Raw genomic sequence first — 15,901 nt, forward strand, 5'->3', positions numbered from 1 at the left:
TGTGTGTGTGCGTGTGTGTGTGTGCGTGTGCGTGTGTGCGCGTGTGCGTGTGTGTGTGTGTGTGTGAGAGAGACTGTCCAAAGATGTGGTTAGATAGAGGTGAAATGTATTTCATCCATCCATCAATTTTCTACTGCTTGTCCCTTTGGGGGTGGCGGTGGTGTATTTCATACAAAATAATAAATGTGATTTTTGTCATCTTAATTCCCAAAGATCCATTTTTGTTTTGCTTTGGTGTCAAAACTAAATAAAAAAAAGTTTTTTTCCTAGATCACTAAAACTTGTATTTAACATGTTTGCATCTTACCTGCACTACTTACTTACCTGCACTACTTACTTACCTGCACTACTTACTTACCTGCACTACTTATTTACCTGCACTACTTACTTACTTGCACTACTTACTTACTTGCACTACTTACTTACTTGCACTACTTACTTACCTGCACTACTTACTTACCTGCACTACTTACTTACCTGCACTACTTACTTACTTGCACTACTTACTTACTTGCACTATTTACTTACCTGCACTACTTACTTACCTGCACTACTTACTTACCTGCACTACTTACTTACCTGTACTATTTACTTACCTGCGCTACTTACTTACCTGTACTATTTACTTACCTGCGCTACTTACTTACCTGTACTACTTACAGGTAAGTAAATAGTACAGGTATGTCACCTGTGTGCATCCATCCCATGGTCCCTGAAGTCAGCGGCGTGGGACTGGAGCGGTGTATATACAGTATGTACCATGGTCCCTGAAGGCAGCGGCGTGGTACTGGACAGTGTGCATCCATCCCATGGTCCCTGAAGGCAGCGGTGTGGTACTGGACAGTGTGCATCCATCCCATGGTCCCTGAAGGCAGCGGCGTGGTACTGGAGCGGTGTATATACAGTATGTACCATGGTCCCTGAAGGCAGCGGCGTGGTACTGGACAGTGTGCATCCATCCCATGGTCCCTGAAGGCAGTGGCGTGGTACTGGAGCGGTGTATATACAGTATGTACCATGGTCCCTGAAGGCAGCGGCGTGGTACTGGACAGTGTGCATCCATCCCATGGTCCCTGAAGGCAGCGGCGTGGTACTGGAGCGGTGTATATACAGTATGTACCATGGTCCCTGAAGGCAGCGGCGTGGTACTGGAGCGGTGTATATACAGTATGTCCTATGGTCCCTGAAGGCAGCGGCGTGGTACTGGACAGTGTGCATCCATCCCATGGTCCCTGAAGGCAGCGGCGTGGTACTGGAGCGGTGTATATACAGTATGTCATATAGTCCCTGAAGGCAGCGGCGTGGTACTGGACAGTGTGCATCCATCCCATGGTCCCTGAAGGCAGCGGCGTGGTACTGGAGCGGTGTATATACAGTATGTCCTATGGTCCCTGAAGGCAGCGGCGTGGGACTGGAGCGGTGTATATACAGTATGTCCCATGGTCCCTGAAGGCAGCGGCGTGGTACTGGACAGTGTGCATCCATCCCATGGTCCCTGAAGGCAGCGGCGTGGTACTGGAGCGGTGTATATACAGTATGTCCCATGGTCCCTGAAGGCAGCGGCGTGGTACTGGAGCGGTGTATATACAGTATGTCCCATGGTCCCTGAAGGCAGCAGTGACACACTAACAAACATGGCGGACGCGGTAAGTTCGCACATCTGTGACTTTGCTGGATAAAAAGCGACGAATGTGCCAAAGATGTCAAACTGTGAAATGTTGTCGTTAAAAGAAGGTGTTGTCAGCCAAGACACATCAATGTAGTTTGTTCCGACGTGCGCCTTGTCAAAGTGGTAAAAGTAGTTAGCTAAAGCTAATGTGTTAGCAGTCTCACAAAATCATTGTTTTAAAACTACAACGCTTCTTCGATTTAATGTTGTATTAAATGTAATATTTTACACGGCGAGGGAATAATTACGTGTGTTTAAATAAAACGTTTAACATTTGCGGCCTTGGTGCGCTAACTTGCGCTCATTTTCATTTGGCTTGGTCAAATGTACACTTTTACGCACTAATTGTGCGTTTTACTGTACTATTTGTGCCTTTTATTGTAATATTTGTGACTTTTATTGTAATATTTGTGCCTTTTATTGTAATATTTGTGCCTTTTATTGTACTATTTGTACGTTTTACTGTAATTGTCTATATTATTTATTTATTAATAGTTTTGCCAATGAAATGAAATAATGTCAATGATGATGTTGATGAATTATTGGATGTTTTCGATGAATGCTGATTGACTTCAGCTGCTCACGCTCCTCCTATAATTAAGAAGACAGGACAGCTTTTGTCTGTCTGTCATGTTGAAGGAGTGAAGAGTGAATTATTTTATTCAACGCTGAATAAATCTTATTTTGATTCATCTGAAGTCAACCACAGAGAATATTTTTTGTTTGTAAAAATAAATTATAATCATTTTGAATCTGGAAATATCTCCGCGAGTGCTTAAGGAATTTAGTTAGTTTTTTGATTGATTGAAACTTTTATTAGTAGATTGCAGAGTCATAGACCTCCTCCTCAGGACTACACTCTTTATTTTTATTTTTTTGAACGCAAGAGTAGCCGTAACAGTAATATTTGTGCGTTTTACTGTAATATTTGTACGTTTTACTGTAATATTTGTACATTTTACTGTAATATATGTACGTTTTACTGTAATTTGTACGTTTTACTGTAATATATGTACGTTTTACTGTAATTTGTACGTTTTACTGTAATATTTGTACGTTTTATTGTAATTTGTGCGTTTTACTGTAATATGTGTACGTTTTACTGTAATATGTGTACGTTTTACTGTAATTGTGCGTATTATTGTACTATTTGTGTGTTTTACTGTACTACTTGTGCGTATTATTGTAATATTTGTGCGTTTTACTGTAAAATGTGTGCGTTTTACTGTACTATTTGTGCGTATTATTGTAATATTTGTGTGTTTTACTGTACTATTTGTGCATTTTACAGTGGTATTTGTGCGTTTTACTGTACTATTTGTTCATTTTGTTGTACTATTTGTGCGTTTTACAAATGCTACTTGTGTGTTTTACTGTACTATTTGTGCGTTTTTACAGTGCTAATTGTGCGTTTTATGTACAAACCCCAAAAGCAGTGAAGTTGTCAGGTTGTGTAAATGGTAAATAAAAAGAGAATACAACAAATCCTTTTCAACTTATATTCAATTGAATAGACTGCAAAGACAAGATATTTCATGTTCACACTGACAAACTTTCTTATTTTTTGCAAATAATCAGAATTGAATGGCAGCAACACATGTCAAAAAAGGTATTTTTACCAGTGTGTTACATGGCCTTTCCTTTTAACAACACTCAGTAAAGGTTTGGGAAGTGAGGAGACACATTTTTGAAGTGGAATTCTTTCCCATTCTTGCTTGATGTACAGCTTAAGTTGTTCAACAGTCTCCCTTCTCATATTTTAGCTGCCACACATTTTCAATGTCTGGACTACAGGCAGGCCAGTCTAGTACCCGCACTCTTTTACTATGAAGCCACGCTGTTGTAACACCTGGCTTGGCATTGTCTTGCTGAAATAAGCAGGGGCGTCCATGCTTGGATGGCAACATATGTTGCTCCAAAAGCTGTATGTACCTTTCAGCATTAATGGTGCCTTCACAGATGTGTAAGTTACCCATGTCCTGACCACTAATACACCCCCATACCATCACACATGCTGACTTTTACACTTTCACCCTAGAACATGTCTTGACCACTAATACACCCCCATACCATCACACATGCTGCCTTTTACACTTTCACTCTAGAACAGTCCCCATGCTTCTTTTCCTCTTTGGTCCAGTTTCCAAAAACAATTTGAAATGTGGACTCGTCAGACCACAGAACACTTTTCCACTTTGCATCAGTCCATCTTAGATGAGCTCGGGCCCAGCAAAGTGTTTCTGGGTGTTGTTGGTAAATGGCTTTGGCTTTGCATAGTAGTTTTAACTTCCAGCGACCCATGTGGTGATATCCTTTACACACTGATGTCGCTTTTTGATGCAGTACCGCCTGAGGGATCCAAAGTGATTTCTCCAGATTGTCTGAACCTTTTGATATTACGGAGCGTAGATGGTGAAATCCCTAAATTCCTTGTTGAGAAATGTTGTTGTTAAACAAATAGCTCAGGCATTTGTTGACAAAGTGGTGACCCTCGCCCCGTCCTTGTTTGTGAATGACTGAGCATTTCATGGAAGCTGCTTTTATACCCAATCATGGCACCCACCTGTTCCCAATTAGCCTGTTCTCCTGTGGGATGTTCCAAATAAGTCTTTGATGAGCATTCCTCAACTTTCTCACTCTTTTTTTGCCACTTGTGCCAGCTTTTTTGAAACATGTTGCAGGCATCAAATTCCAAATGAGCTAATATTTGTAAAGAATACCAAAGTTTCTCAGTGTGAACATGAAATATCTTGTCTTTGCAGTCTATTCAATTGAATATAAGTTGAAAAGGATTTGTTGTATTCTCTTTTTATTTACCATTTACAAAACGTGACAACTTCACTGCTTTTGGCTTTGTAGAATGTTTCTCTTACAAAGGAAACAATTTTCAATGTGTTTGTGGATTTTTTTATTTAAAAAAAAAAAAAAAAAACTTGTTTAAAATATTTCAGTTTAAGTACTTAAGTACTACATTTTTGAGCACATTTAAATACACAACACTCGCCAAGCATTTTCAGAAGACAGTGATGTCATGTTGTTACCGCCCACAGCCACCAGGGGGCAAACTAGCACATTTGACAAGGTAGCAGCTCTTTGACAGCATTGCTGACTCCCTGTATGCTCGCCAGCTCTCTGACATCAAAGTGTGTGTGGCGAAGCCGCCGCCCAAACGCCGTCGCATCCTGGACTCGTCCGCCATCGTCCCTGTGCCCATTTACTCCAACAAGGTGAGCTGGGGGGGGGGGGGGGGGGTGGAGGGTCCACTGGGACATGTGGTGACCTCCTTGATGTTCTCAGGTCAACAGCAGTCTGCATCTGAAGGCGGAGCTTCCCCCAAGTGACCGTCTTGTCCCTGCAGACCAGGACGGTCTGTGGTCCCAGATGTCCTGTCGAGGGCACGCCCGAGCAGACGTGCTCACACTCAGCGACTCTGAGGAGGAACAGGAAGTGCCTTTGGTGGACCACGGCACAGACCAGTAAGATCTGAATACACCACCAGGTTTTCATGAGAAGAACCAGGTCTCACTCTCACCTGAGTGCCTTTAACCGTAGAATGACCTGAACACAGTGAGCCCTCTTCTCACTCATTCACAATCTTTGTCTCGGTGGGCGGAGACTGAGACCTTAGTTCAGGGGTCCCCAAACTTTTTGACTAGGGGGCCGCGTTGGGTTAAAACAATTTGGCTGGGGGCCGGGCTGTATATGTATATAAATTAGAGATGTCCGATAATGGCTTTTTGACGATATTCCGATATTGTCCAACTCTTTAATTACCGATACCGATATCAACCGATATATACAGTCGTGGAATTAACACATTATTATGCCTAATTTGGACAACCAGGTATGGTGAAGATAAGGTACTTTAAAAAAAAAATTATAAAATAAAATAAGATAAATAAATTAAAAACATTTTCTTGAATAAAAAAGAAAGTAAAACAATATAAAAACAGTTACATAAAAACTAGTAATTAATGAAAATTTGTAACATTAACTGTTAAAGGTTAGTACTATTAGTGGACCAGCATGTGTGCTTACGGACTGTATCCCTTGCAGACTGTATTGATATATATTGATATATAATGTAGGAAGCAGAATATTAATAACAGAAAGAAACAACCCTTTTGTGTGAATGAGGAGGGAGGTTTTTTGGGTTGGTGCATTAATTGTAAGTGTATCTTGTGTTTTTTATGTTGATTTAATTTAAAAAAAAACAAAAAAAAAACGATACCGATAATTAAAAAATCGATACCGATAATTTCCGATACTACATTTTAACGCATTTATCGGCCGATATTATCGGACATCCCTAATATAAATATACACTATATTGCCAAAAGTATTTGGCCACCCATCCAAAGGATGAGAATCAGGTGTCCTAATCACAGGTGTATCAAATCAAGCACTTAGGCATGGAGACTGTTTCTACAAACATTTGTGAAAGAATGGGCCGCTCTCAGTGATTTCCAGCGTGGAACTGTCATAGGATGACACCTGTGCAACAAATCCAGTCGTGAAATGTCCTCACTCCTAAATATTCCAAAGTCAACTTTATTATAAGAAAAGTGAAGAGTGTGGGAACAACAGCAAGTCAGCCACCAAGTGGTAGGCCACGTAAACTGACAGAGAGGTCAGCATAGTGCAAAGACTTTCTGCACAGTCACTTGCTACAGAGCTCCCAACTTCATGTGACCTTCCAATTAGCCCACCTACAGTACGCAGAGAGCTTCATGGAATGGCTTTCCATGGCCGAGCAGCTGCATCTAAGCCATACATCACCAAGTCCAATGCAAAGTGTGGGATGCAGTGGTGTAAAGCACGTCACCACTAGCGATGATCCTCGAAACCGGTTTTCCCGGTTGTTCGATAAGAAAAGAACCGAGTCCTCGGACTCGAATCCCTTTTTGAGAACCGGTACCCGTTATCGAGACCACTATAGTAAAGGAAAAGAGTTTGGGGACCTCTGCCTTAGTTTGACTCAAACAGGAAGTACAGACAAACACACTCTTGCCTGTGCTTTTAGGGGAGGCTCCCGCCCACTGTCTCCTCCCCCAGAAGACATTCCTGTGCAGAAACAATCCAGACAGTTCCAGAAGAAGATCGAGTGAGTGACACACACACTAGAGATGCGCGGTTTGCGGACACACCCGCGGGTCGGGCGGATGAATGACAAAAAAAAAAAGATTTTAAATAGATGCGGGCGGATGGCGGTTGAACCAATTCAGAAATATATATACATAGTAAATGTATAAAGAGAATCCTATGTGTCCCAGTGTAACCTATTTTTATGGGCATGCCTCTTAATGATGTTAAGTTCCTGTTATAGGCTGTTTTGCAGTGTATGCTTGGAGCTCTTGTTTTGAAGGCGCCTAGAGCGGAAGTGATGTCATGTGTTGTGAAGCGGAGGTTTGGAGAAGAAGAAAAATAAAGTGGTCCTCGTTTTTATTCCACATTGCAGCAGCAAGATGAAATAAGTCTTCTTGCTTCCTGCCAAGACGACGCTCCGCCGTTGCTAACTATGAAGCTAACTGACTCTCAGAACTTTGCATTAATAAACGTCTTTCTTTTGCGGGACCGAAAATCCCACCGCTGCCACCAATGTAACCGAGGGTTTATAAATATCGCCTAGACTGTATCAAACTACAAAATAACAAACACGGAGGCTCCAGTTCACACGAGGACCACTTTATTTTTCTTCTTCTCCAAACCTCCGCTTCACAACACATGACATCACTTCCGCTCTAGGCGCCTTCAAAACAAGAGCTCCAAGCGTACACTGCAAAACAGCCTATAACAGGAACTTGACATCATTAAGAGGCATGCCCATAAAAATAGGTTACACCAGCAACAAGTGGCGCAAGTGAGCGCTCCTTCAGCGCAGCAGGGCGCATTTTAGAGGCCAGGCGCTCTCGCCTGCATGAATCCTGCCACTGTAGATGCCATTTTATTCCTGCATAGTGCTAAAAAAAAAAAAAAAAGTAAGTAGACATACGGTTGGATATGTTAAACGAATTAGTATATTACCTAGGCCAGGGGTCGGCAACCCAAAATGTTGAAAGAGCCATATTGGACCAAAAATACAAAAACAAATCTGTCTGGAGCCGCAAAAAATTAAAAGCCATATTACACGTGTCATGAGATATACATTTAATTAAGAGGACTTAAAGGAAACTAAATGACCTCAAATATAGCTACAAATGAGGCATAATAATGCAATATGTACATATCGCTAGCCTAAATAGCATGTTAGCATTGATTGATTGATTGATTGATTGAGACTTTTATTAGTAGGTTGCACAGTGAAGTACATATTCCGTACAATTGACCACTAAATGGAATCACCCGAATAAGTTTTTCAACTTGTTTAAGTCGGGGTCCACTTAAATTGATTCATGATACAGATATATACTATCAGATATACTATCATCATAATACAGTCATCACACAAAATAATCACATTGAATTATTTACATTATTTACAATCAGGGGTGTGGAGGGGGGGGGGTATGGACATCAAGTAGTGGACATAGAGAGAGAGAGAGATCAGAAGGCATAAGAAAAAGAAAAAGTATCTGCATTTGATTGTTTACATTTGATTATTAGCAATCCGGGGAGGGTGTTAGTTTAGGGTTGTAGCTGCCTGGAGGTGAACTTTTATTGCGGTTTTATTGGTTTTGTTGCATCGATTAGCTTGCAGTCATGCAGTGACCAAATATGTCTGATTAGCACTCCACACAAGTCAATAACATCAACAAAACTCACCTTTGTGCATTCATGCACAACGTTAAAAGTGCGGTGGACAAAATGAGACAGAAAAAGAAGTGGCATAAAACACGTCCTAGAAAGTCGGAGAAAGTTATGCATGCAAACAAACTATACGGTGAGTTCAAGGACCGCCAAAATGAGTAGGACAAAACGGCGCTCGCCAAATACTCGAATCAGTGAAGCACGTTTAATATAAACAGTGTGATTTGTAACAATTAGGGAGGTTTGTGTTATGTTTGTCCTCCTACAGAAACCATACTAAAACATAAAAATAGATTTTTTTTCCCCCTCATCTTTTTCCATTCTTCATACATTTTTGAAAAATCTCCAGAGAGCCACTAGGGCGGCGCTAAAGAGCCGCATGCGGCCCTAGAGCCGCGGGTTGCCGACCCCCGACCTAGGCTATACCAAAGAAGCCCATGTCTAACCTATATTGAGTTGGGTCAGCTGAATCATTGTGATGGTTACGTGTTGTTTGGGCGCACTACAATGCAAAGGAATTAAGGCAATTGCGTTGTTTGTTTTTTTTCCTTCTATTGGAGATATACTACTGTGTGTTCATTATTTGGCCTCGCTTTCAAGTGAAGCGCATCTCCGATTGGCTACAATGTAAGGCCTGCTTTGTCCGTCGCGACCGTCTATTTTCATTATACCGTAATTTCCGGACTATAAGCCGCTACTTTTTCCCCTCGTTCTGGTCCCTGCGGCTTATACAAGGGTGCGGCTTATATACGGCCTGTTCTTCTCCGACACCGACGAAGAGGATTTCGGTGGTTTTAGTACGCAGGAGGAAGACGATGACACAATGATTAAAGACTGACTTTTCATATACCGGTAGGCTGGTTATTTTGATAACGTACAGGTGAGCACTTTGTATTACTTTGCACCGTTGTATTATTTGTACTCTGCACGAATGCTGTTCGCCATGTCAAAGATGTGAAAGTTTGATTGAATGATTGAAAGATTTATTGTTAATAAATGGGACGCTTTGCGTTCCCAAACAGTCATCTCTGTCCCGACAATCCCCTCCGTGGTAGCAGGAACCCCTATATACTACGGTAATTACACATCAAAACCCTGCGGCTTATAGTCGGGTGCGGCTTATATATGGAGCAATCTGTATTTTCCCCTAAATTTAGCTGGTGCGGCTTATAGTCAGGTGCGGCTTATAGTCCGGAAATTACGGTAATTCAATTATTATTATTTATTTAATTTATTTTTCTTTAAATAGGGATGACAGACATATGTTGTTGTATAATTTAAGTTTGTGCGCGTGATTGACAGCCTAAGGCCTACGAGGCACATTTTTTATTAATTTTTTTATTTCAACTTAAAAAGGTATGAGCCTATGCCTATGCCTACAACATAGGCTATGTGTTCATCTTTATTTTCCTGCCTGTCGTTGACAATGGAGATTGTCTGGGGCCGTACTTATCAAGCTTCTTAGAGTGCCATTTTACATTTAAGTCCTGAGAATTTGCGAAACTTAGTCCTACTCTCAAACTTAAGAATAAAAGCTTTTTATCAACGTTCTTAAGTCTAAGAATCACTCCTACTCTCCACGATATTTAAGAGACCTTCAGAGGTGTCTTAAGTGGTTAGGAGTTGCCAGCAGGGGATGGCACTGAGGCGAGAGAGACGTGCGCGAATGTTCAGGGAACGGAACAATGTTGTTGGTTTTTTTTATGACGAGCAGCTGATCAAACGGTATCGTTTAGACAGAGCGGATATTATTTTTGTCACAGATTTAATACTTTTCGATTCCTTGTTGATTTCTGCATGTGGCTGCAGTGGGCTAGTATATATAGAGCCACCCACACCAGTTTCAAATTAGTTGCCTAATTAATGAATTGGAAAGAAAATGTTATGACAGTAGCGTATGTGTGTGGCCGTGAGGTGAGTGACGTCAGTGAGTGTGTGGGCGAGAGAAGAGAGGGAGCGGTAGCGTGAGTGCCGGCAGGGACTAGTTTGTTTTGTATTATTTTGTAGTTTATTGTCAAAATATACACTCCCATTGTCCACTTAAATATTTCCAAGATATTTCTTTATTCTTAGACAACGGATTCCCTTCCGTGATTGGTCATTTCTATGGACACGGAAATGACGTCACCTAAAATTGCGTTTACGGCACATAGTAATGTCGTAATTCAGCTCTGAGTGTGACACTTAAGATTCAGTCCTACACTTCGCTGAAAGTGTGAGTAAGACGCTTGATAACTAACTTTTAAGTGCAGCTTTCAGCCAAGAATTTATTTACTCTTAAGTCAACTCTAAGCAGACTTCTTAGGAGTCATTCTAAGAAGCTTGATAAGTACGGCCCCTGATATTTAGTCATGGCTGCAGATCAATCAATAAAGGTTCATCTTTGTCGCAAAATTGTTCACCGTTTCACTGTGCACCCCGCCCTCGTCCCTATTTGAGCACTTTAACGTTTACAAGTTAATATTCATTGAAATAAATTCAGAACATTTTTTTTTTACCTAATGAAAATATAGGCCTTGTCTTTCTAAAACATTTTTTGAACTTCTTAAAAGGATCCTTCTGCTTGCTGAAAGTGTGAGGAACGCACTCCTGGCAACAATAGTCAACACTTTCTTCATGGAAATAATGACAATAATATTATAATAATGATAAATACCGCCCGGGCGGTTGTGGTTTTGATAAAATTTTGGTTCGGGTGGATGACGACTTTTGTGATGCGGTTGCGGATGACATAATTGCCTATCCGCGCATCTCTAACACACACACACACACACACACACACAATACTAACGTGGGTGTGTCAGCGAGGTGAACAGGAGGTTGCGGGCCGTCAGCGCCGCCCTCTCTCCCGAGGACGGGGGCAGGGTGCTGAGACGGCGGCGGAGTGCTGCTCCCGAGCAAGACGACGTCATCATTGTGGAGTCGGAGTCACATGACTGGCGAGCGGAGGAAAGCCGGCTGAAGGTGCGATGTCGCACGGAGGTCTACAAGCTTCCTGTGCTGTCGGTACGTGCATGCCCACCGTCCTCCGTCCCCCCCACGCCTCTCGCTAGGCCCGCCTCCCCACTGTCTTTGTTCGCCGCAGACGACCTTGCTGAAGGAAGTGGCGAGCCAGCTGTCGGCCATACTTCACGTGCCCAGCCACCGCCTCCTGCTGCTGAGGGAGGAGGCGGAGCTTCCCGGTCACGCCAGCGTCCGCGAGCTGGGCCTGGGCATCGCCGACATCTTGGGTAAGTCACGTGACCCGCCGTCGCTACGAGAGACCGACTGACCCTGGCTTTGCAGAGTGCGTCGTCATGGCGGCGGAGCGAGGCGGCCTCATCTCGGTGCGTCTGCAGGGCAAGGAGCGAGGGTCGGCGCGTGACTTCTCCGTGCATAAGGTCGGCGTCCTGCAGTCACCCCCTCTGCCTATTGGCTCTAATCTCTTACGTCATGCCACCGCGTAGGAGGCGGAGCTGGGCGCCATCTTCTCGCAGTACGTGTCGGCGATGCCCGCCCGTGCCAGACGGAAGGTGCAGTTTCACTTCGACGGCTGCAAGGTGACGGCCAATCAGACGCCCGCTCAGCTGGACATGGAGGATGGCGACATCATCGAGGTGTGGATGTGAGAATAAAGAAATGTATATAGTGTAGAAAGATGAGACATTCGACAGGTTTAGTTTCATTAAAGACAATAAAAGACTTATTGTGGTTTTCATATCAAGTTAAAATAATTCAATTATATTTAGATTTGACAAGTTATGTTTCATTGAATGCAGACTTGTGGTTTTACACATCATCTCTCAAGTCATAATAATACAGTTATATTTTAATTTAGCAACTTATGTTACGAACAAAAAACCGGTCCACCCCTCTGAGATCACAAAGACAGCGGCCATCACCCCACTTGGACTGTGTGCCTTTTGGCCTTAAGAGCGCCGCAGACTTTCCAGCGGCTGATGGACTCTGTTTTACGTGACTTGCCGTTTCTGTTTGTCTACTTGGCATATGTCAGTCCAAATGGGGTAATGACTGCTGTCTTGGGGATATCAGAGGGGTGGACCGGCACCTGATGATAGCCCCGGACGAGATCTACCTTTAGAAAACACAGTATTACCAGCCAGGTTGGCGGAGAAATCTTGTATGTGGGGGACTGGATAACATTCCGGGGTAGTTGCATCATTGAGTCATCACGTCAGCAACAGGGGAGTACCGCGTCTCTGTCTCCTAATACATACATTATCTCCCAATACATTCATTATCTCCTAATACATTCATTATCTCCTAATACATACATTATCTCCTAATACATTCATTATCTCCTAATACATACATTATCTCCTAATACATTCATTATGTCCTAATACATTCATTATGTCCTAATACATTCATTATCTACCAATACATTCATTATCTCCTAATACATTCATTATCTCCTAATACATACATTATCTCCTAATACATTCATTATGTCCTAATACATTCATTATGTCCTAATACATTCATTATCTACCAATACATTCATTATCTCCTAATACATTCATTATCTCCTAATACATACATTATCTCCTAATACATTCATTATGTCCTAATACATTCATTATGTCCTAATACATTCATTATCTACCAATACATTCATTATCTCCTAATACATTCATTATCTCCCAATACATTCATTATCTCCTAATACATACATTATCTCCCAATACATTCATTATCTCCCAATACATACATTATCTCCTAATACATACATTATCTCCCAATACATTCATTATGTCCTAATACATTCATTATCTCCCAATACATACATTATCTCCTAATACATACATTATCTCCCAATACATACATTATCTCCCAATACATTCATTATCTCCTAATACATTCATTATCTCCCAATACATACATTATCTCCTAATACATACATTATCTCCCAATACATTCATTATGTCCTAATACATTCATTATCTCCCAATACATACATTATCTCCTAATACATACATTATCTCCCAATACATACATTATCTCCCAATACATACATTATCTCCCAATACATACATTATCTCCTAATACATACATTATCTCCCAATACATACATTATCTCCTAATACATACATTATCTCCTAATACATACATTATCTCCCAATACATACATTATCTCCTAATACATACATTATCTCCTAATACATTCATTATCTCCTAATACATACATTATCTCCTAATACATACATTATCTCCCAATACATTCATTATGTCCTAATACATTCATTATCTCCCAATACATACATTATCTCCCAATACATACATTATCTCCCAATACATTCATTATCTCCTAATACATTCATTATCTCCTAATACATACATTATCTCCCAATACATACATTATCTCCTAATACATACATTATCTCCTAATACATACATTATCTCCCAATACATACATTATCTCCCAATACATACATTATCTCCCAATACATACATTATCTCCTAATACATACATTATCTCCCAATACATTCATTATGTCCTAATACATTCATTATCTCCCAATACATACATTATCTCCTAATACATACATTATCTCCCAATACATACATTATCTCCCAATACATACATTATCTCCCAATACATTCATTATCTCCTAATACATTCATTATCTCCCAATACATACATTATCTCCTAATACATACATTATCTCCCAATACATTCATTATGTCCTAATACATTCATTATCTCCCAATACATACATTATCTCCCAATACATACATTATCTCCCAATACATACATTATCTCCTAATACATACATTATCTCCCAATACACAGCCATTTGTACCAGGCCCATCTTCAGGGACATGCCAAGCATATTTCCAATTTCCTTTGCCGTGGTGTTTACAGATGTTAAAGCTGTACTCATTAGTGTTTTGTGCCAGAGCCTCAACCATGTCTTTGGACACCAACTTCTGGAAGTATTCCAATGGTGTGTGGCAGGAAATGTCATCTGCTGTGATATCCAGACCAGAAAAATCAGTGTTGGGAGTGATGAAATCTTTTTTCAGCCTGTCACGGGGCATGGTGGTTTTGGCTGGACGCCCACCTAATTATCAGCCGGACAGTCCACGGGTGGTTGGTTTTCTTAGTCCACTTCTTGACAGACATCTTCAACGGAGTCTTCATCACGCTCATCGGTGTCACTAATTTCCATCCCAACCTCACTCTCTCCATTTTGCACATATATGTATGTGTTTTATATATTGTAGTACATAACCTGAAAGAATAGCTAGGGTGGTGGACCAAGTGCTCAGGGTAGAAATGTTTTCCAGGCAGACAGTAAGTCGTTTAGGACAAATACATCTGCTAAATTCCCTAAATGTAAGTATTAATGGCTCTAATTGTCCTACTAAAAGGAAAACATCCACACCCCACATTCAGGAACATTCCTTTCCCCAGAACTGAATTATCTGTTGATATCCTCTTTGTGGACAAAGTCATGGAATTTTAGGTCAGGCTGATCAAATGAAGTACATTTTTTAGAGATAAAACTTAAAATCAGTCCGATTTGACCAGAACACAACACAAGGGTAGAATGCATACTATCCATGTATAAAGAAAATACTTCAGGCAGTGGTGTAGTGGAGGGAATACAACCTGTTTGAGCCCACTGCAACTAGCCAGCTATTTTGACTACCACATTCACCCAGTGATGTATCATTGCAACAATTATAGAACAAGCTCTAAATGTAATGTGATGCATCTGTTCCACAATAACTACATAGGTACATGCATACAAAAAAATATATAAAAGACATTTTACTTACTTGAATCTGATGAATCCAGGCCAATGAAACAAATAGATGTTTGAAGAAAAACCTGGAGCGTTTGTGTGAGTTCATGGCCAGAAGGCGTGACTTGTAAACAAATGTACGATCCAATAGTGAGACTGAACAATAGGACCCAATGACTATGTAAATGTGGTCCAAAAATATATAACCGATTGTTTTTTTTAGGATGGTTAAAAGTAACGTAATTTTACAACAAGGGGTGTTAGAGGGTTTTAAAGTGAAGTGAATTATATTTATATAGCGCTTTTCTCTAGTGCCTCAAAGCGCTTTTACATAGTGAAACCCAATATCTAAGTTAAAGTGTGGGTGGCACTGGGAGCAGGTGGGTAAAGTGTCTTGCCCAAGGACACAACGGCAGTGACTAGGATGGCGAAAGCGGGAATCGAACCTGGAACCCTCAAGTTGCTGGCACGACCGCTCTACCAACTACCGCCAATATTAAAGACAATAACTTGTTTTTACACGTCATTTTTGAAGTTGAAATAATTCAGTTATATATGTACTTTACGAATTATGTTTCATTGAGGACAATAATTAAAAAAACTGTTTTGGTTTTACATGTCATCTCTGAAGTTAAAATAATTCTATTTAAAAAAATTAATAAATGCTGATTCACCTCGCACTGCTTTTATTTTGCCGTTTTCCGGAAGTTGACGGGCCAGACGGGTACTCGTC

General features: G+C 41.0%; 2 protein-coding genes across 3 annotated transcripts in view; both read left to right on the plus strand.

Moving 5' to 3' along the window:
* sgf29 (SAGA complex associated factor 29) overlaps window positions 1-269 on the plus strand; it is a 35,634-nt gene extending 35,365 nt beyond the window's left edge. For both annotated transcript variants that reach the window (XM_062037158.1, XM_062037157.1), the window contains exon 12: window positions 1-269. This exon is cut by the window's left edge and continues 125 nt beyond it. The gene's annotated coding sequence lies outside the window, so the exon portion shown is untranslated.
* Window positions 270-1,494: 1,225 nt separating this feature from the next.
* Window positions 1,495-12,109, plus strand: nfatc2ip (nuclear factor of activated T cells 2 interacting protein). The gene is made up of 8 exons (XM_062036996.1): window positions 1,495-1,646; window positions 4,798-4,896; window positions 4,967-5,145; window positions 6,693-6,773; window positions 11,221-11,422; window positions 11,502-11,646; window positions 11,702-11,796; window positions 11,863-12,109. The coding sequence occupies exons 1-8, from the start codon at window positions 1,599-1,601 to the stop codon at window positions 12,022-12,024; spliced, it is 1,011 nt and encodes a 336-aa protein (XP_061892980.1). The 5' UTR covers window positions 1,495-1,598; the 3' UTR covers window positions 12,025-12,109.
* The last annotated feature ends 3,792 nt before the right edge of the window (window positions 12,110-15,901 follow it).

Source organism: Entelurus aequoreus, linkage group LG25 (assembly GCF_033978785.1).
Source record: "Entelurus aequoreus isolate RoL-2023_Sb linkage group LG25, RoL_Eaeq_v1.1, whole genome shotgun sequence".
NCBI lineage: Eukaryota > Metazoa > Chordata > Actinopteri > Syngnathiformes > Syngnathidae > Entelurus > Entelurus aequoreus.